Raw genomic sequence first — 22,945 nt, forward strand, 5'->3', positions numbered from 1 at the left:
TGTATGTGTGTGTATGTGTGAGGATATATATATATAAATATATATATATATATCCTCACACATATATACACACACACACATATATATATATCTTTCTTCTAATCGTCATGTCTTTGGCTCTGCAGGTTTTTCTGTGACTGCGGCGCAGGGACTTTGTCAAACCCTTGCACACTAGCCGGAGAGCCGACGCACGACACAGACACGCTGTACGATTCAGCGCCTCCTATAGAGTCCAACACGCTGCAGCACAACTGAAGCGGAGCCGCTCCGAACCCACAGACTCCATGTGCTCAGATGAGATTACACGCTAGAAATAATTCAATTTTATTCAAACAAACTCTTTGAGAAAGAAAGCATTGCGTAAACGCAGAGAGGAAACATTTCTATTTAAGAAATGTCCTGCTGTGGATCCCGTTTCTCCATGCCGCTCTCGGACGGCGGCGGCGGCGACTCAGGATTTGTGGGATGGGAAATGAGGACGTCTGAGCCACACGAGAGAAATGGACCCAGAGCGAATAGACTCGATGCTTCCCATGCAGCCGTCACCGCGCTCTTGTATATGTACGGAAAAAAATGACCCAGCACTTCAGTTTTGCTTTTCATTGTTTTTTTAAAGACGTTGAGTTCTTGAGGTTTGATTTTAATGCTTTCTCATGTAGTTTTGTATTTTCAAGCAAAAATCTTAAATGTACTTGAATGTCTTTTTATTTTATTTTAAGTATATTAATTTTCAGGGTTGTTTATACCTTAGATTGCTGTATTTGTTCTCATGTCGCAGGATGTATGTTCTTTCTGTGAAAGAGATTTGAGGGAAAAAAAGAGAAAAGAGAGAGAAACACTAAGTATTCTCCAGCAATGTTTTGAGTGTGAAAGTGATATGAAGTGTTTTCACGAGACTGGTCATAACGATTCGGCCCATATGCATATGTTCAGAAGTGATTTAAATAATTAGCCCCACCCCCTCATCCTGATTGGACGACGACAGGATTTAAAACCGCAAACTGTTCCGTAAGACGCCAGACTTGCGAAAGCATCGTGTTCTCGCGCCGCTTCGCTCCGAATGCCACGAGCGAGGCGATGTGAGCCGAAGAGACATTGCTGGAGATTTTTAAGAGGCTTTGTGCTGATTTGAAGCTCTGATGAATATCTGTACAGCTTTTTTGTGTTTTTTCCCCTTTCCATCCAACTGTATTTGGTGACTGTGGGTTCTCATACAGCCTGAATTGTATGCATGTTCCATGACATCTAGACTTAATATATTGTGAAGTACTCAATAACCATTATGTAGCTGTTAGTAATTAATCAAAAGTTTAATTTCCTAGTCAGAGGAACGTGTTACATTTTTAAAAATAAACTTTATTAGATCATTTCAGTAGTGAGTGCTTGCTTTCTATGTGCCAACAAAATAATAATGGACTTGTGAACAGAAGTACTTAAAACAAAGAAAAAAACGCTCTCCATCACAGGTTGCCAATCATCCGAACCAATGTTATGAACCGTTCGTGATCAGCGGTGGGCTTTTCAGCAAATGAGCTAACTTCCTGTTAAAACAAATGAGATTAGTCAATAAATGAGTACAGGATCTGAACTTACATTATAAACAAACATTGTCACTTTTAAAAGGTTTGGGAGTGCATTTCTGTTCATTTAATTCATCAAAACGAATTATTTTTAGTGTTGGAAACTTTAGTTTGATGGCAAAGCTTGATTTTAAGCAGTCGTGACTTTGAAAATGTTATATAATGCTTTTAATGTGCTGGTTTGGTACTTTTTCACATTATTATCAGTTGAAAATGGCTGTGCAGCTTAATGAAGTGTGGAAACCGTCCAAAACACCAAACCAGCTTCTTCTGCAACGCTGAGAGACTCTAATACATTTCAAAGTTTTTATAGAAAATATTTTATAGTTTGTTATAAAAAAAACAAGGTATGCTCAGAGTCCAGAGCCTCGATCATAACATTATAACAGGCACCTTCCGAGTAGAGACCTGCACTATTGCGGGACCCAACGCAGCGGCGCGGGACAACAATTGATGGTCAAATAGAGACTTGTGTGTGTGTGTGGGATGCAAGAGAATAAGGTGTATCACACTAGGCAATCTTAACTGTGCTCGAGCACGTCTGACCCCCAAAGCCCGGTTCGTTTGTCTAGTGTGATCGCTCCGTGCCACGGTTCGTTCAGCCAGCCCTGGCTCGGTTGGAAGAGGTGGGCCAGAGTTCGCATGTAATGTGAGCGGAGCACAGAACTTCTGATACGTGCAGCATGATTGCGTGAACATTTCTGAGTGATAGATCAAAAGTGATAGATCTGTAAAGCAATATTTTGAGAGGGCCGTGTGTGTGTTACAGCGTCCCAAACGACTCAAAGTAATTAACCACAAAGTTAACAAAATTATGCACTTCACTGTGCTGAGCGCTTCTCTGCTGTCTTCACGTGCTATTCCTAATTCCCATTTATGAAGTCGGGAGCACTGCTGCAGTCTTATGCCCTCCCCAAATGCTCGCATTGGTTGAGATGCGTGATGACACCCATCCCAAGCCAGTACTGATCAATATCCCACCCCTCCTGTGACTCATGGTTTGTCTTTATGTGTATTCAGATACAGTGAGCAACGAGCAATGAGCAACTTTCATAATAATAAAAAAACTAGCAATAACGCGTTAACTTGCCCAGCCCTAATATACAGTGGGTACGGAAAGTATTCAGACCCCCTTAAATTTTTCACTCTTTGTTATATTGCAGCCATTTGCGAAATTCATTTAAGTAATTTTTTTTCCTCATTAATGTACACACAGCACCCCATATTGACAGAAAAACACAGAATTGTTGACATTTTTGCAGATTTATTAAAAAATACAAACTGAAATATCACATGGTCCTAAGTATTCAGACCCTTTGCTGTGACACTCATATATTTAATTATGGACCCTTTTCTCAAGACTGTGAAGCGTTTCAATGGTCATCAGCATCGTAAATCTTCCAAAGTGTTTTGTATTTTCATTTTTTTTTTAAACGTATATACATTTATAACACTGTACTTTGTATTTTATTACCTTTGCATCAAATGACAAAAAACTAGTTAACGCTAATGCGAGGGTGTTTCTAACACAGCGTCTGTAGGAGTGACAGTAAATTAGACATTGCTCTCTCTACTGACTTTTTGAAAGTCATGAAAACACTATCATGGAGTTTTTCTTTTGCTATTTGAGCAAATGGGAATGCAAAACATATATTTGTGGTAGAATCCCATTGACTGCTATAGAGGTTTACCCAACTATGACGACTTCTGCTGCTGAGAAACCCGGAAATGTGAAAAAGGATGGGCGCTTTTTATTTAACTTATTTTGGACTGATGCACTGTAACACCCGCTGAGTGCCATGAAACAGCTTGAAAGATCAAAGACAAATTTTAATATAACTCTGACTGGATTCGTCTGAAGGAAGAAAGTCATATACACCTAGGACGACTTGAGGGTGAGTAATTTATGGGCTAATTTTCAATTTTGGGTGAACTAACCCTTTAAAGAAGCTCGAAATACACTGGAACTCTTATTTTGAGCTGCTCATTCAGACGAGCATTTGTGGTTAAAAAGTATATAATTCTTTTTTTTTTTTAGAAAATGACCAATGGTTTGGCTAGATAAGACCATTATTCCTCGACTGGGATCGTGTAGAGCCCTTTGAAGCTGCAAGCTCGAAATACACTGGAACTCTTATTTTGAGCTGCTCATTCAGACGAGCATTTGTGGTTAAAAAGTATATAATTCTTTTTTTTTTTAGAAAATGACCAATGGTTTGGCTAGATAAGACCATTATTCCTCGACTGGGATCGTGTAGAGCCCTTTGAAGCTGCACTTTGGACCTTCAGCCCGTTGATCCCCATTGAAGTCCACTATATGGAGAAAAATCCTGGAATGTTTTCCTCAAAAACCTTAATTTCTTTTTTATTATAAAATGTATAATAAAATGTACAATTGTATAAAATCTTAAAAAAAAAAATAAAATAATAATAATAAAAGACTCAACACTAAAACGCCCAGATTCGTCACAATTACGAGAATTTTGGTGTGAAATGTACTTAATGAAAACGTCACAATGCAAAAAATCTGCACGGTCCAATCAGAACACAGTTCGTAAAGTCACTCACTTGAATATCCTGAGAGACAATGTTTTCCTCAAAAACCTTAATTTCTTTTTTATTATAAAATGTATAATAAAATGTACAATTGTATAAAATCTTAAAAAAAAAAAAAATAATAATAATAAAAGACTCAACACTAAAACGCCCAGATTCGTCACAATTACGAGAATTTTGGTGTGAAATGTACTTAATGAAAACGTCACAATGCAAAAAATCTGCACGGTCCAATCAGAACACAGTTCGTAAAGTCACTCACTTGAATATCCTGAGAGACACAGTGCTTCTCTCAAACTCGCGGGCCTTCTTTTGGCCGGACTGGATGGCTTCCTCCGGAATGTTTGCCAGGCGAGCCACGTTGAAGCCGTAACTTTTGGGCCACGCGCCTCTGATGAACTTGTACAGGAAGGTGATGGTCTCCTGACTGGGGTCCTTGCACTCGTTCTCCACCATACAGGCCTGACAGGAAACTCAGGGAGATCAGTACACTCCAAATATATTGTAGCTCAATGTACAGTAAGAAATGAGCAGTGTCCATTTCTGATTTAATGCTGACTTCATTACGTTCACACTAATAGGTGTCAAAATAAAACATCACACCTTGTGAAGAGTAAGTGAAACAAACACTTGCTGTTGTGTGCTGTTGATCACCACATTCAGCATCCCTAAAACCGTGGTAATGCACTTACAGTGGAAATCTATTTGGGAAAGTGTATGGGAGGATTTAACAGGAGAAACATGCAAAAACATGTTATTAAACTGTAAAAGTACCTCAAACATTATTTTATCGGTGGGACTAATGCTTTAGATGGACAAACTTGGTTAAACATGTAAAAAGTCTGAAAGTTACCGTTTAAATGGTCATGGCAGAAGCTAAAAACCTGGATATAAAAAGACAAGGTTAGTAAATTATTTGTAAATAAATTTTTATTTTTATATTTTAGTTTTAATTCTAGTTAACATTTTAACAATTTTTTTGTATTTTAAAAATACGTCTATATAATTTTGTAACTGTACTTTCAAAGATTTTTTACTTTTAAACATTTAAAGACTTCCTAAGTTAAAATGCATTAGTGTATTTTAGTATCATTTATACACTATTATAGTTTTTAATACTATTTTGAATTAGCTTTTATACTTTGTTTTCATTTTAATTTTAGTTAACGTTTTAGCTACTTTTATTTTTGTTTTGTGGCTATACTTTTAAGATTTTTTTTTTTTAACTTTTAAACATTTCTTATTTATAGACTTTCTAATTTAAAATGCATGTGTTATTTTAGTATTATTTATAGACGATGTTTTTATTCATTTCTATTTTCCATAATACATATTTTTATATTTTCTGTTTACATTTTAATTTTATTTAATGTTTTTGTAATTGTTTTTAAATGTCTATATAATTTGTTTTAATATATTAGTTTTAGTTATTTTAGTATTTCAAGCTCAGCTAAAAAATAAGAAAAGTTTTCTGTATTTTATTTCAGTTAACGTTCATTTCAATTAGTTCATTTTTTCTTTTTTTATGGATTTAGTTTGTTAACAATAATAATAAGTGCATTCATTTAAATGATTTTTGCATGTTTTTACAAACATTTTACATTGTAATCATCAGCAGGCCACAGAATATTACTGAAAATGTTTTTGCTATTTTCTGTATGAAGGTGAAAACGGTGAAATTGACCATGTGTCCGAGTCTGACGACAGGGTCCTGGTGTAGTCCTCCACCAGTGAGTGGTAATGAGTGGAGAACAGGGTCCGGCAGCAGATCTTCTCTGACAGCTCCTTCACCACTGCGCTCGCAATGGCTGTGCCGTCATACGTGGCCGTACCTCTGCCTGCAGTTCAAGCAGAACAAAAGCTTTGAACTTATTCAGTTTAGAACCGTGTTTTCCATGTACGGTGGGTGCAAAGTTTAATGTGAGATGAGCAACTAAATTACCCAGTTCATCCAGCAGGACGAGGGAGTTGTTGGTGGCATGCAGCAGGATGCTGGCCGTCTCGCTTAGCTCCACAAAGAACGTACTTTCACCTAGAAAACAAAACACAGTCGATTCAGAGTAAAGCTCACACATGAAGACTGAACGGATAAGAAACAAGTGGCAATTTACCTGACATTATACGATCAGAGGTGCCAAGACGAGTGAAGACTCGGTCCACGGGAGAGAGACGCAGACTCTCAGCAGGTACATAGCAGCCCAGCTTTTTTTTTATTTAACTGGGCATTCGCCATTTAGGTCACTTCAATAGTCCTGCGTTATAAGAAATTATTTTTAAAAGTACAATTATTCCATACAATTAATATGAGGGTCAACAGATTTGTGTAGTTGTACAATATTTCCCAGCCCTTTTGAAAAAAAATCCTTTTTTATATATTATATAAATTATATATATTTTAGATAATATAAAAATGCCAATTTTATGATATTAATATTTGTTGTTTATTTACAGAATTTCCAGGTCTGAACAACAAAACAGGTTAAAAACATAGAATATAGAAACCTGCAATTCCCATAAATAAGAGCTCAAACCACATCCTTCTTCCTGCCTGAACAGCTGCTCAACACATGGGGTGAAATTTGCCTAAATGTTTCTCGACTACATTCACAGCCACTCACTATTAAATGATTAATGTTGGAGGGGTATAATTATCTGCTCTGACAATAATTTGATTACAGTTCTTTACTAAACAATGCAATGCACAATAAAATTCGGTCATGATTCAGTTCAAAATTATTTTCAAATACAAATGTAAAATGTAATTTGCTGCTTTTGCGACACTGGACATTACACCAGATCTGAATGTTTCAATTTTTAGATGTTTAAAACCCAAAAACAAGTCAAGAATAGTATTTCTGTAGCTGAAACATAAGTTCCTTTGGATAAAAGCTTCTGTATGCAAAATGTATTCAGAAGAAGAAATTAATGTGTAATATATGCGGTACTGTTATGCAGTGCATTGAATTATAATTTAAGATTTGTGGACAGTTTTACACCCAAATAAAACCAATGCTTACTTTCATTACCCTTTCACTAACACACACCATGAACATTGATTAGCAACACACATCAGGGTGGACTTGCCTCCCATGTTTGGCCCGGTGACTAGTACACATGGGGCAAGTGCTTTACCGTTATCTTGACCCTCTTCTTCTTCACCACCAGGGCAACCGATGAAGATGTCATTGGGGATGAAATCATCACCGAAGAAGGTTTTGGTGACACAGGGGTGACAGGACCCTCTGAGATCCAGGAAGGGGCGTGAGTCGCGTGACTGAGACCTGTCACCCGGGAGAACTATCTCTGGTCTTGCCATGGGCCCATCGCCGCTCTGACTGTACCGGGACTTGCTCAACAGCACGTCTGCAGAGGTGGTGAGAACAACAGGAACATATCATGGTGCATTCTATTACCAATATCATTCTAGTACCAATGTCACAATATCACTTTTGGACCAAAACATTTAAAAAACCTTTCAAATTGAACATGCCATGTGTTTTTAAATGCCTTGGTGTAGTTGTGCATGCAACCATTCTGTAGCTATTTTCAATGCCAAACAATGCAACATGCTGCTAAAACCTTTGAATTAATTGAATTCATTTACATGCACAGTCTTGCACATTATGCTTAAAGCAACAACCTGTAAGGCCACATAAACACCTTAAAATGTTTCAGGAAATGATAATACAAAACCTGTATCCTTGATTTCGAACGTGAATGTCTGACTTTTTAAAGTTGCAGGGCAGTGGAATAGGAAAAAAACCCTGCAAAAAGATGCATTTTCAAAACTTTCTTTTAACTTTTAACTTCTTTTAACTCTCTTGTTAATGCCCAAGATGCTGCAAAAGATGTAAGTGATGCAATGTTCAAAGACATCGGTGTCTTGCAATGTCAGCTTATTGATTTACACACAAACCTTTAAAACAGGTTTTAATGAGCTGGTTTTTCTCAATCAGCTTTTTGTTGGGCATGCAAATTAAATTTTTGCTTTGCTTTGACAACCTATCCATGAAGAAGAGCTAAATAAACTACAGCCGAATTTGAAAAACAACTTATTTTCAGATGAATTATGAAATTATGAATGAATAGAGCATGTTGGCATTATTGATGTAAAGTATGGTAAATATGATGTTCTGCATGAAGTATATTTTGATGAATAGGTAAAAATAATGTGTTCTCCTCTCCTTTTTATGTATACCAAGATAGTTGAAAGTTTAAACAAAATATAGAGTTGTTTTTTCTTACCAAGTACTGCCATGCACTCAACTGCTGTCTGCCAATCTTTGCACTTCTTGTCGAAGTTGGAGAAGAGTCTTCTCATGCAGTCTTTCAGCACTGCGTCTCGTTTGTCTTCCCAGCTCTGTAGCTCTGAAAACAGCCTCTCACTCTCTTTGGTTGAGTATCGTTTCTATCCCTTCTTATTGGACCAAACCTCATACTCCTCCGGTATGCTCCTCTTGGAAACACTGTCTGGAACTTCGAGCTGGTAGAGGTTCCTTCCCGTTCCCCAATGGGACAAATTTTTACAGCCCAATTGCTTCTTCTGTCGGTCAAGGTATTCCTGCAGGCCTCTCTCACAGTCATTTATTCCGTTTAAGGCCTGGTCGTATTCTGGATCGAAGCCAGCCTTTGGCGTGATGACGCCTGTAGTGCGAGCCTTCTGATGGTCGAAAGCCGTATCCCAACTTTTGAGCTCTGGCGAAAGGTCGGGGAAAAGCCCATCTTTGTTTTCAGTCTTGAGGAGCACCACCTGATCCAACCGTTTAGATTTGAAGCCTTCTGCAATGGGCTCCATGATCGACACGACTTCTCTCATAACTTTAAAGCCCTCAAGTGCTGCGAGTAAGTCAGTGATCTTGTGTTTGCTGTAGACGACTTTTTCGTACAGAATGGCTCGGGAGTCCGGATGGTCCTGTCCTTTCAAAGGAATACCCATGCTATGGATCTTGCTAAGCAGCCTTTCGAGATCCGGAAGCTTCTTTAGCAGGTCTTTGACTTCAGTTGCTTGGGACGGCGCACCTATCAGGTCCTCCAGAGCATCTAGGCAATGGAGGATGGATTGCAAAGAGGGGCGCAGAGCCATTGCTTTAGCAAGCGTTTGCCAAAGGGAGTGCAACATGTGTCCAGTCGCTCAAGTAGGGTTCCCTCAGGACCTCCAGTTGAGCTGTTCTGAAGGATCTCAAGGTTAACAAGGGTCACGCCATCCAAAACCATTCTCTGACGAGTCTGGGCAAAGAAACATGACGCTCCTCCAGCCTGCTCCATCTCCACATCGACAGGAACATACTCCTCGAAGTTTCCCATTGACAGAAGCTCCTTGTCCACTAGACATTTCTTCAGGTAGAACATGCATCCGCCAAGTGCAGAAAGAGCAAGTTCCTCATCAGGTCCTCCAGAGCATCTAGGCAATGGAGGATGGATTGCAAAGAGGGGCGCAGAGCCATTGCTTTAGCAAGCGTTTGCCAAAGGGAGTGCAACATGTGTCCAGTCGCTCAAGTAGGGTTCCCTCAGGACCTCCAGTTGAGCTGTTCTGAAGGATCTCAAGGTTAACAAGGGTCATGCCATCCAAAACCATTCTCTGACGAGTCTGGGCAAAGAAACATGACGCTCCTCCAGCCTGCTCCATCTCCACATCGACAGGAACATACTCCTCGAAGTTTCCCATTGACAGAAGCTCCTTGTCCACTAGACATTTCTTCAGGTAGAACATGCATCCGCCAAGTGCAGAAAGAGCAAGTTCCTAACCCGTTTTTGGAGTGAGACTTAGAGCGTAATTTTTGGACGTCATTGCTTTCAGAGTCGAAGGCAACACTGATGCCTTTTCATCGTCGGCTTTGCTTTCTCTGAAGTAGTCTTCCTCTGAAAGGACCTTGAGGGTCTTCTGGGCATCCCAAAACTGCGAACCAGCATTGAGGCCGTCTTGTAGAGTTGACGACAAGATGGCTTTAAAGATTTTCAACGTCTCAGCTGATGGGTTGCCCTTCTCAAAAAGCACCTGGGCTGGAGAATAGTGTGCCACCAGAGTACGCAAATGGGAACAATGACGGTCATCCAGAAGTTGACCGATATGGAAGCGTCCCACCGAGGTGTCGATGAAACAGACCCCGTAGATGTGGCCTTGGCCCGCGCTGTCCTCCTCGCTCTTCTCTTTAATGGTCAACAGATACTTGCTTTGAGTTTCAGAAGGGGCGGCATTGAGCATGCTGTACATCTGAGGCCCTCGTGTGATGATTCTGCAAACCTCTTGCTTGACGACGCGGTCAAATTTGGTGAGACGCGCCATCGTCTTACATCGTGCTTCCATCATCTCAGGGGTCTCGGTCTGTTCCACGCGAGCCACTTTCTAGCCTTTTTGCACGAGTACGTCTGAGAAGCGTCCAAAGCCGATCTCAGGGAAGCCAGAATGGGCCCAAGTACCCTTCATGAAGGTAAGACCGAGTTCGTTGACGCCAATCACAGCGTCCATGTGGTAGAGCTCGTAGAACTTACCGACTTTTTAGAACAGAACGGTATGAAACATCTCAGACTTCAGCTGCCACCAACGGCACATTCCAGGCGTCGTCCTGTTATGGAAATCTTCAAGTACGTATAGAGTCGTAGGGTTGTAGTTTTCATCAGACTGACGTCTACGCTGCGCATCCTTCCTCTTGCAGCCACTCGAGTTTCTCGTGGTCCCACACGGTTGGTCCTCCATTCGTCCCGTTTGCACCGCTGCTCTGACTTTCAAAGTTGTCCGGGGCAGAGAAAGCAGACAGTCGAGATTTGGTGTCAGACGCCACAGACGAAAGAGCTGCAGGTGCTCGTTTTGGTGGATCTGGTTTGCTCTTTGACTTAGCAGGCTTCTCTGAAGGACATTTGCGCTTCACCGGTTTCATAGGGCCATCTGGTTCCGTCTCCAGCTCGCGTTCTTCTTCCTCAGCCCCATTGCTAACTCCCTCCTCATCATCCTCATCACTGCTTCCTCCTGCCTGATCCGATTTGAACTATTCACCGGAGTCATCGCTGTCAGACGCCACCACGATTCGTCGCCGCTTCGGCTTCTGACCCTTTTCAGCTGCAGCACGAGATGAACATCGGCTGAGTTTTGCCTTTTCCTCAACCTCTTCCTCAGACATTTCTGCATCTGATACAGTTGATTTATCAACCTATAGTAATATATTAGATATTATATATTAGGACAACATGTTATCCGATACAATGTTCCATCTAATGACACGACGATCAAAAGACCACATAAGAAATTTTTGTATGTAATTGTTGTTTTATGCAAATCGCGATATCCAGTGTGAAGTGCTTGAATTCAGTGAAGAACACAAATGACTCGCTGATTTAAACTAGTTTGAACACTGTGTGCAACCATACAGTCAGAAGACTTTTCAATTAACAAATCACCATCATTTACCATGGATTTACTGTAGTAACACTAACTGCACCATGGTATTGTGGTAGAAATTAGGGATATTCATATGGATTTTATATTATTTTTTATATTATTATTGTAGACATTAATTAAATGTATTAAAGGAGTAATGAAATATAATTACAGTATTTTTGTGATTAACATAGCGTTTATACATTTATACTAAATGTATTTAGATGGAAAGTGTATTCACAAGTCAGTCATGCAGATTTGGAAAGACTAAGACATGTTAAGGAATTTAAATTTTTGGTTCAACTATCCTCTTCAGGGCTCCAGACTAACATTTGAGAGCAGTGGCACCAGCGCCATGAAGTTCTCCAGATGGTGGCGTCAGGAGCAGATTTGGTAGCGCTGGGGGTGGTGTGTGGGAGTATTAAAATATAGATCATTTAATCATAAAATTCCTATTGTTTTGCAAGTGCAGTTACTAATAATATTTCATGTTCATTTCTTGTTTATTTTTCTTTTGTTTATTGTTTATACAGATTTGACAGTAAAGTACAAAATGTACTTTTATTAACAACAGTAACGGGTGCAAAATCTAATTTTTATATAGAAAATGTATATATTCCTATCTTATTAAATGTACCATTATTCTTCTAGTATATGGAACTGACCAACTTCAGTGATTATGTGTGATTTAGTAGCAAGTTGAAGAAAAGTTTGTTTTTCAACGCACTTTGTGACTTTTCTTACTTCATACACAAAAAAGTGTACAATTCTGACAAAATCTGATTTCTTGATGATTTGATATTTTATAATAGTGATTTTATAATTTAATTTAATTCATCATTTAATTTAATCATTCATTTTTTTTATTTAATTTAATTCAAAATATAGAGAAAAAGTAGAAATTAATGACTAATAAACCAATAAGTGCTCCTCTGCTGCGGTCTACTGGTTATAATTGTGATTTGATGTATTTTTTTTTATTTTATGAGTTATTTTACACGAGTGTTTGTTTACCACAAAATATATTTTGGTCATCCCATTAAAAATAACATTCAAACTGGATAATTTTAGAGCTTTAAAGTGCTGGAAATAGTGTGAAATGCGTCAAAGTAATTGAAAAGTGCTTGAATTCCTCTCTCAAAAGGTTGTACAAACCCTGAAATGAATAATGTAATGCATTCGACTATTTCTACCACAACACCATGGTTATAGTTAATGTATGTCAGCACTGTTTATAACAGAGAATTCTATGCAGAATTCAAACGCTTCTCACTGGATCTCGCAGCACTGTTGCATCTGTGCAGTAACAGTGTAGCGAAATCAAATTTGGCTCCTGAGTAAAGCTGTTCTGAGCTCGGACAATCGCGGTTCGAGCTGATAAACGGTCCACGCAGCACAGCCGAAACGTAGTGCGGTTTAGTTTTGCTTTTGTTTGCCGTTTGATGTTTCTCAAATGCAACAGAAATGGCAGCGCTTATGAGTTGGACAACACGGTGGTCGCGCCAGTGCAACCGCTCACAAAAATTAGTCGCACCGGCAGAAAAAATGGTCGCAAAATGCATCTGCACTATCAGAGCCTTGAAGGAACAAGTATGTAAGGTCAGAATCAAAAATTTTTCACATTTAAATAACAGTTCAAATTCCAACTTGAGAAGAAAGTAGACAAAAACAATGTTTTCTGGAAATAAAGACCTGCTCACCTGGATACTCTTTCATGTATTTTGTGTTTACCCAACCTTGGGTTGGCGGTTCATCGAAGAAGTGAACGTGAAGTCTTTGGTCTCGGCCCCTCATCTGCTGCCCGGTGAGAGGCTGAGGAACAATCATACAGGGCCACCAGGGATGGCCTTCCATCTTGGCCCAAACCAGAGAGCCAGCGCTAAATATGGATGACGGTTCTCTGCTGGAGAGAAACAATGATCTCTGTGAAACGTTCATTCAAATAAATCAAGAGCAAAATCACATATAATATAAAATAAAATATGGTACATAAGATGAAAATTAAAGTACTTTTACTAAAGTACTAAAGTACACGAATTTTGGCACCAAGTGTCCAAATCATTTTTGAGGGCTGCGTTAAGTATTTCTATATATTGAATATATCAGTGTGACAAATGCATTTTATTTTATCTACACAAATTTGATCTGGTTCATTAATAAGTCATAAAACTATGTGCAATATTAAGTAAAGAAAACTTTGAAATTGTTGTTTATAATAGATGCAGTACATGTCACAGTGCTAAGACTAATTTATAAATTATTATGACATTACTGTACTTTTCATAACTATAATTTTTATATTAACACATTAAAGCAGCGGTAGACCTGACAGAATAAACATTAAAAACATATATAAGTTTAATAAAATAAGGAATTGGTTTATGCTATATACTACATTATACTACATTAAATACTAAATAAAAAAATGTCATAAAAATAAATAAACAACATGCTTTCAGGGTTCTTACACTAGCCTCATATAGCCTATATTAATCCATTGGATACTGGTCTAAAATTAATGTATTATTTTAAAGTAACAATGTACTGTAGTAGCGGATTTTTTACGTAAAGTATGGTTGCTAAGGAGAATTTTTGTAACGGATTGGTCAAAACTGGCTTTTATATACTACATTATACTACATTAAATACTAAATAAAAAAATGTCATAAAAATAAATAAACAACATGCTTTCAGGGTTCTTACACTAGCCTCATATAGCCTATATTAATCCATTGGATACTGGTCTAAAATTAATGTATTATTTTAAAGTAACAATGTACTGTAGTAGCGGATTTTTTGCGTAAAGTATGGTTGCTAAGGAGAATTTTTGTAACGGATTGGTCAAAACTGGCTTGAAATAAAAATTGCTGGGAAAGTTGATCCACCCCCTTCCACAAAGTCTCCCGCCAAACACAAGCAAAAGTAGCACGTGGAGTCATATATATTAGACAAAATCTAATAAGTTTCCATAATGAAACCTCCGACAGTGCTAATAATCTACAAAATTAAAAAAAATGAAACTAATACTTGCAAAATGTCATGACTCAATGAGTGTCCGAAACATGGTTTTACCATGGTAACATATCCAAAGCCCATGTACTTCTCTGTTACTGCTATTAAATAATACATAAATGTCATTTTACACCTAGATGTAAATATGGCACATGACAAAACCGTAAGGTACTTTCAAGAATACCATGGTACTTGTTAATTAAATTTGTGTGGATATATCAAAGTACTATGATATCTCACGATAGCATTACTGTACCATGGTACTGACATGGTGTCACCATGGTAACCAGTCACTGCATACATGCAGTATTGCACATAGAAATGCAGTTACTGTAACTCTCTTTTGCATGGACTGCTTTCTCTCCGAATAGTTTCGCATGTCCAGCTTTAGCTTGAGTTTTGACAGGCTTTGGTGGAGTTTTCTTGCGGCGACTTTGTGAAGAAATTAAAAAGAGAACTTTGCTTCGCCATGTCTCCAAATGGGTTCTGTGCAATATAGTGTTTAATTATTCAAAAACACTTCATATATTCCATTCCAGCAGGCCCAGAACTGTGCAGCTCAACCGAGCTGAGAGTTCGCGGGAAAACGCTGCTGGTGCATCTGACCAGAATTTGACGCCACGAACCTGTGGACCAATAGGAAGCTCTGTGTATACTTTTATGCCACCCACGTGGCTGACGTGACCTGCTTTTATTTATTATGAAACTAATACTTGCAAAATGTCATGACTCAATGAGTGTCCGAAACATGGTTTTACCATGGTAACATATCCAAAGCCCATGTACTTCTCTGTTACTGCTATTAAATAATACATAAATGTCATTTTACACCTAGATGTAAATATGGCACATGACAAAACCGTAAGGTACTTTCAAGAATACCATGGTACTTGTTAATTAAATTTGTGTGGATATATCAAAGTACTATGATATCTCACGATAGCATTACTGTACCATGGTACTGACATGGTGTCACCATGGTAACCAGTCACTGCATACATGCAGTATTGCACATAGAAATGCAGTTACTGTAACTCTCTTTTGCATGGACTGCTTTCTCTCCGAATAGTTTCGCATGTCCAGCTTTAGCTTGAGTTTTGACAGGCTTTGGTGGAGTTTTCTTGCGGCGACTTTGTGAAGAAATTAAAAAGAGAACTTTGCTTCGCCATGTCTCCAAATGGGTTCTGTGCAATATAGTGTTTAATTATTCAAAAACACTTCATATATTCCATTCCAGCAGGCCCAGAACTGTGCAGCTCAACCGAGCTGAGAGTTCGCGGGAAAACGCTGCTGGTGCATCTGACCAGAATTTGACGCCACGAACCTGTGGACCAATAGGAAGCTCTGTGTATACTTTTATGCCACCCACGTGGCTGACGTGACCTGCTTTTATTTTTTATTTAGGACATGTATAAGGGGTGTATATGGCCAGTTGTTTTAGCTTAAAATACTCCCAGCGTTATTCGTTTACTAGTAACAATTCAATTAGAGAGCTCTATAATTAAATTTTTACTAGTAACTATTCATTAGAGAGCTCTATAATTAAATTCTTACTAGTAACAATTCATTAGAGAGTTCTGTAATTCAATTCTTACTAGTAACAATTCATTACAGATCTCTATAATTCAATTCTTACTAGTAACAATTCATTAGAGAGCTCTATAATTCAATTCTTACTAGTAACAATTCATTACAGATCTCTATAATTAAATTCTTACTAGTAACAATTCATTAGAGAGCTCTGTAATTCAATTCTTACTAGTAACAATTCATTACATATCTCTATAATTCAATTCTTACTAGTAGCAATTCGTTAGAGAGATCTATAATTAAATTCTTACTAGTAACAGTTCATTACATATCTCTATAATTCAATTCTTACTAGTACCAATTCATTAGATAGTTCTATAATTCAATTCTTACTAGTAACAGTTCATTACAGATCTCTATAATTAAATTATTACTAGTAACAATTCATTACAGATCTCTATAATTAAATTCTTACTAGTAACAATTCATTAGAGAGCTCTGTAATTCAATTCTTACTAGTAGCAATTCGTTAAAGAGATCTATAATTCAATTCTTACTAGTAACAGTTCATTACATATCTCTATAATTCAATTCTTACTAGTAACAATTCATTAGAGATCTATAATTCAATTCTTACTAGTAACAATCCATTAGAGAGCTCTATAAATCAATTCTTACTAGTAACAGTTCATTACAGATCTCTATAATTCAATTCTTACTAGTAACAATCCATTAGAGAGCTCTATAATTCAATTCTTACTAGTAACAGTTCATTACATATCTCTATAATTCAATTCTTACTAGTAACAGTTCATTAGAGAGCTCTGTAATTCAATTCTTACTAGTAACAGTTCATTACAGATCTCTATAATTCAATTCTTACTAGTAACAATCCATTAGAGAGCTCTATATATCAATTCTTACTAGTAACAGTTCATTACATATCTCTATAATTCTATTCTTACTAGTAACAATTCATTAGAGTTCTATAATTCAATTCTTACTAGTAACAATTCATTAGAGAGCTCTATAATTCAGTTCTTACAAGTAATAATTACAATTAGAGAGATCTCAATTGATAGTTTTCACGTGGTGTCACACCCTTACAGGAACGCCCACATGGAGGGCAAAGCAAGGCTTTCCTCCGCTGACCGCCAGTTATTTTTATTAGGTGTGCATTAAGTAGTAATGTTGTAAGACAGTGATATTTAAAGGCCAAATTCAGTATACACCTTATTGATGATGCATACTTTGCGTGTCCATGTATTCCATTGTAAGAGACCGCAGGGTTGAAGAGGGAGGGAGGGCTGGATGATGTTGAATTGAGATGTTACACTGTTTTCACTCTGACTTGTTTGCTAATAAAAAAAATAAAAATTATTCCACCATGATCAGCATGGAGAAAAGTTACTGTTACTTTTCTCATCGCTGTCAGGATGGACCAATCACAGTCGTTTGTTTTTAGCACTTCAGTGGCGGGGTGGGTTATAACTTACAGCATATGAATTACAGATTACAGTAACCATGGATGTCCAGCTCCAAAAAAGAGCATTCTCAAAAGCCATGTGATAGGTTTTAATGTAGAAGAGAAACTAGATCAAGAAGAATCTTGGTCAATTGTTATTTTCCATTTTGAATATTAAAAAAGGTCCTTATTTCATTACAACACAAAGATAATCAACAACATGCTTTTTGACTAGAAAGCTTCAATAAATGTCAAGATTTTAAGAATAATGAAAATTAGTGCATTTATCACAAAAAAACTATTATATTACATTGCCATTCCTTAATGATGTTTAATTTAGTTACATTGTTTATTCTTAAGGTTTGTAAACCTCCAAATTTGTAAACAGTAGTGTTAAATTGTCATGTATTTCCGTTATATGCCTAAATCTATGGTTAGAGTAGCAAAACCATGGTTAATCTGTGGATACCATGGTTTAACAATAGCAACCAGGTTATTATTATATATATATTTTTTGTAGTAAAACCATGGTTATTTTTCGTAAGGGTAATTTTACTATAGTTTGCCAACATAAAAGCTGGCTAGTTGCAATATGGCTAACTAACTTTCTAGACAGTATGGATATGAAATGGCATATGCAATACAGAAACAAATAGGATCACAAAAAAATTTGCTTTAGAAGCTGTGACTGTGTTGATTTGTCCAAATCACACTCTATGTCTGTGAGTTTAGGAGGTTAGGTTTAGGATTACCATCTGGTAATTGTGATTGCCCAAATCTCCTAATCTGTTTCAGGAAATACAGGCATTGTTGGGTCTCCGTAGCAATTGCAGTGGTGTTTTTATCCCGTCTGAGGTGTTCTTGGAGTGCTCCTGCTCTGTTGACAGCTGAGCCGTGTGTTTCTGTGGGAGGAAGAGGTGTAGGTTTCTTCGTCAAGTCAGTAATCATCTTCACGATTTTCGGTGTGTTCAGTAACACTGATTATTAAATCTGACAGACTGAAGTATAATAGCACAGTCGAAGTGACTCGGTAGCAAGCTGTACTTTAAAGTGAACACTTTCTCAGCTGCACGCTCTCATTTGTTTGGTGTTGACTCTCTCATTAATTCGTCTGCGGTGCTTATTCTCACTATTCTTAGAGTCTAAGGTACTTATCTGTCATGATGTATTGAATGTTTCTGTTTCTCATCTATTAGAAAGCTCTTTATTTAACCTTGACACTTTCACACAGAAAAACTCAATCCAGCACCTTTTAGCACCAAACCTATGGGATCGGTCGGCAATGAACAGGCAGATAAAGCGGCTAAGGAAGCTCTTCATTTGGAAATAACAGAATGTAATATTCCAGTATCTGATGTAAAATCTATACTGAATATGTACATTAATAATAAATGGAATGGAATGAATGCATATACAACAAACTATATAAGGTGAATCCAGTAGTAAATGAAAGAAGTAATTACTGTTTTGAAAATAGATATGACCAGGATGTATATACAAGATGTTGAATTGGACATTTAAGTTCATATTTATTGAAAGGGGAAGAGAAACCAGACTTGTGTAAGAATTTTTTTGAGTGTAAAAGATATTTAAATTAGACAATGTTTTTACTCAGAAAATATACTAAAAGACATTTTTAAAAAGGTCTCTCCCGGAAGAATTGTAAAATTTTTTATCATTGATTCAATTGAAATATTCTGTATGATTTTTATCAGTACTATTGTATGTTTTTGTTTAGTGATTGCTTTTTAAGAAAATGTTATATTATTGTAAATGATGTATTGAAATGATACTGTTAATGCTGCCATGAATTTAGCCATTGTTGCTGATATGGCGTTAAAACATAAATAAATAAGCACCAAACCTGTAATGTTCCATTTGGCAAATTAATAATTGATCCAATTGGTGTATGTGGGAATAATGCGTCCGAAAACAAAAGTACACAGAGCTCTTTGGCATATGGATATGAAAGATGGTATACACAAAATACGGGGGCCCCTCAAGGAAGTGTTATATCACCTATATTATTTTCATTGTACATGAATGATTTTATGATTCGTAATTCTTATTTTAACCTTTTTTTTAAGTATACAGATGATATGGCTTTGGTAGGTCTTCTTCAAAAAGATGATATAAATGACTCGGTTGAATATATGAAACATGTTGAAGAACTCCTGTGCTGGTGTAATAATAGTGCATTGATGTTAAATATAAATATTAGTAATCGATCATACTAGGTATGGAGTTGCAGTTGTGACTGTAATGATAGGTAGTCACCCAGTTGAGATTGTTGATCATTTTAAATATCCTGGTACATATATACAATAGATAGTAAACTGAGTTTTGTGTTTAACACTAATTATATATATATATATATAATTTTTTTTAATGCATGCAACATCTGTTTTTAATAATTATTAATTATAATTTATCAATTATAATTTATCTAGAAAATTAATTGGGCATAATGACTTGAAACTGCCATAGAATCAGAATCATGCTTTGAATAACATGGAGAACAGGTCTGATATAGATGATCGACATGGCATAAAGATAAAGTCAAGTAACATTTTAAAGATAGGTTTTGTTGATCTGCATTGTGATTGTATCTGATATGAATGGTTTTCTTTGTTGTTTTTTGTTGCATCTAATTTTGGAAATGGTGAACGGCATGTTTTTATGTGTGCATTTGTTTCAGTGTTGCTATTGTAACATTTATTTAAAAAAATTAATTTTCATTAATTAAATTAAAGCTTTTTTAAATAAAAAAAAATCTAGATTCAGATAGAATCTAGATAGATTTTTTTTTTTTATTCAAAAATACTGAATAAAAAAAAATAACTCACTTTTATGAGGGGGTATTATTTAATTTGACCTTGCTTTATAATACTCTTCCTTCTCAAATGGATTTGTTTGGCATCACTGAAGCTTAATTGCAGTTTGTTTAATAGGTTTCCCTGTAGCAGTCACGATGACACACAGTGTCTGGCCAGGCTTGTGCATGTATGAGTGAGAGAGATTTCCCGTCTTCCTCGAGATCGTTCTGGTTCTCAGCATCTTTGGCAGATGCTTCAGCCGGAATGACTTCCAGTGCACTAATTGCAGGGAATATAATTATGGAGCAAACTGTAGTTAAGTACTTAACTGTGGAACTCAGTCATGACAGAGTATTGCAGCCATCTCAGTAACTCTAGTTTATGGGTGAATGCAACACCTTTGTGTTTGTGATCCAGATGCTAAATCACTGCAAAATATTCAGCTTTCTGAAGTCATAGATTTAAGTGATTAATGACTTTTTGGGATAGTCTGGCTCAAAGTGTCTTAAAGATACAGGCTTGAATGTACAGTTTGTTGTTTTGTGTTCATCGAGATACCATTACATCATGTTTTGAATGATTTATGTTTTAGTTTGAATGATTTTGGAACATCAAAGAAATGAAAATGAGAAATGAAAATCCTTGGCAACTAGATGGAAAAAAATACAATTAAGTCTTTAAAAACATTTTATTTGATTTCAAGTAACAAAAAATTATTATATCTGATTTCGTACTGTCATACATCATATTATTTAGCGCTTTTTTGTCCTTTTTGGAGCTTTTGTTGTATAGGAAATGACATACTAAGCATCTTTAGTTAGCCACATAAGAAAGGAACTCATCAAGTTTGGAACGGATGAGTAAATGAGGAAATTCACCTTTAAGGAGCTTATTTTAAGGTCTCCGTAATTAATTATAATTGAGTGTTCAGAATCTCAATAGCATTCAGGATTTACCAAGCGTGATAGTGCATGTCTCAGACAGCTTCATCATCTCACTGTCTGGAGTGTAAACATCTCCCGCATACCACTGCCTGCTGGGAGGAAATATCAAAGAAACGCAGACTGACAGGACGGAGGGACCGAGAGCTAATCTAAGCATTAATTGGAGATCTGAGAATATGACGTCTCAGCAGAAAGGAGGTCATTAGGAATCAGCATCTGTGGACGAGGTCTTTAACCTGCTTCAGCATCATGCTGACCTTCAGCGGCACTGAATTCATCTTTGCTGAGTTTATATAGCAGGTTTAGTTCATAGTTCATGGATTTGCTTTTATGGGATTCACTTTATAGTTGATATTTAAAAATTGCTTTCATCCAAGGCGATTTGCTAATTTCAGGGACGGACCTCTTGCAGCGACCTGAGGTTAAGTGCTTTGCTCAAGGGCACCGGCGGCAGTTATCTTGATTACTCCGGTTTCTAGGTCACCCCAGTTTGTGATTAACATTGCAACTTTTGTGTTAACAAAAAACAAGCAGTGTTGCATGCACACTAAATAAAGATCTAGACTAAAAAGGTCTGGAAAAGATGCATTATTTTAAATTTTGCATTGTGAACAAAAGCCAGCAAGAAAACGTTTAGCACATGACGTTCTTCAGATGACTGAAGTATTTTATTTTGCAGGAATCCTAACCTGGTTGCTTGTTAAAGTAGGTTTTGGATTATTATTATTATTTTTGTAATTGCAATTATTATAATAGTAATTTCTGTACAACAAAAAAATTGATTTGTACATTACTTTGGAAGAAAACGTGAGGGGTGCTTGCATCGGAAAAATTTGTCATTGCTATGCAGTTGCTAGGGTTTTCTGTGTGGTTGTTAGGACTTTGCTAGGGGGTTTTGGGTGGATGGTTACTGGCAAAAGTCTCTATTTTTTATCATTTGTTTATTTTGCATATAGATTTTTTTGTATCAGTGTTACTTTAGTGTCATTGAGATACTATTGTAATTTTTATTTGAATAATTTCAAATTTTTATTTAATTTATTAGAATTTTTACATTTTATTGGATATCATTTTAATTTAATAATTTTAATAATTTTATTTGATCTATTTTTAAATGAGGTTTTATATTGTAATTATTAAATACAATTATTTTAATTAGCTGAAATAAAATACGTTTTTGATATATTATTTTAAAGGTGACATATTATGCCCCTTTTTACAATATGTAATATAAGTCTCTGGTGTCCCCAGAATGTATCTGTGAAGTTTCAGCTCAAAATACTCCACAGATCATTTATTATATCATTTTGAAAATGCCTATTTTGAGTGGCAGCAGAAACACGCCGGTTTTCGGGCCTGTGTCTTTAAATGCAAATGAGCTGCTGCTCCCTGCCCCCTTTTCCAGAATAGAGCTGCGCCTTTACATCTCGTATCTGGTTCTGATTATCATGTTTATCGCGCTGAAATCATGCATTTTAAACCGTATGAGTTTAAACTTCTGATATAAGGTTTTCTGAGCGCACACATCCGAAGCACACGCACAGAAAGCGGCTGTCACAGCATGTGAGCACTAAACTAAGTTCTCATTCACACACAAGTTTACGTTAAAAACACACGAGTTACAAAAACAGTCGGTTATGTCTGTGAAGGTAAACTGCTGGGAAATAAAT

General features: G+C 36.7%; 1 protein-coding gene and 1 pseudogene across 1 annotated transcript in view; one reads left to right on the top strand and one right to left on the bottom strand.

Annotated features, from left to right (window-relative positions):
* Positions 1-810, top strand: part of LOC107572677 (F-box only protein 11-like) — a 21,411-nt gene extending 20,601 nt beyond the window's left edge. The window contains exon 20 of the mRNA XM_016259109.1: positions 126-810. Coding sequence (XP_016114595.1) covers positions 126-255 — 130 coding nt within the window. The 3' untranslated portion in view covers positions 256-810. The remainder of the gene's footprint in view (positions 1-125) is intronic.
* Positions 811-1,451: 641 nt separating this feature from the next.
* LOC107572679 (DNA mismatch repair protein Msh6-like) lies at positions 1,452-18,463 on the bottom strand (annotated as a pseudogene).
* Positions 18,464-22,945: the final 4,482 nt, after the last annotated feature.

This window comes from Sinocyclocheilus grahami, unplaced genomic scaffold (genome assembly GCF_001515645.1).
Source record: "Sinocyclocheilus grahami isolate Dianchi unplaced genomic scaffold, SAMN03320097.WGS_v1.1 scaffold1793.1, whole genome shotgun sequence".
NCBI classification, from domain to species: Eukaryota; Metazoa; Chordata; class Actinopteri; order Cypriniformes; family Cyprinidae; genus Sinocyclocheilus; species Sinocyclocheilus grahami.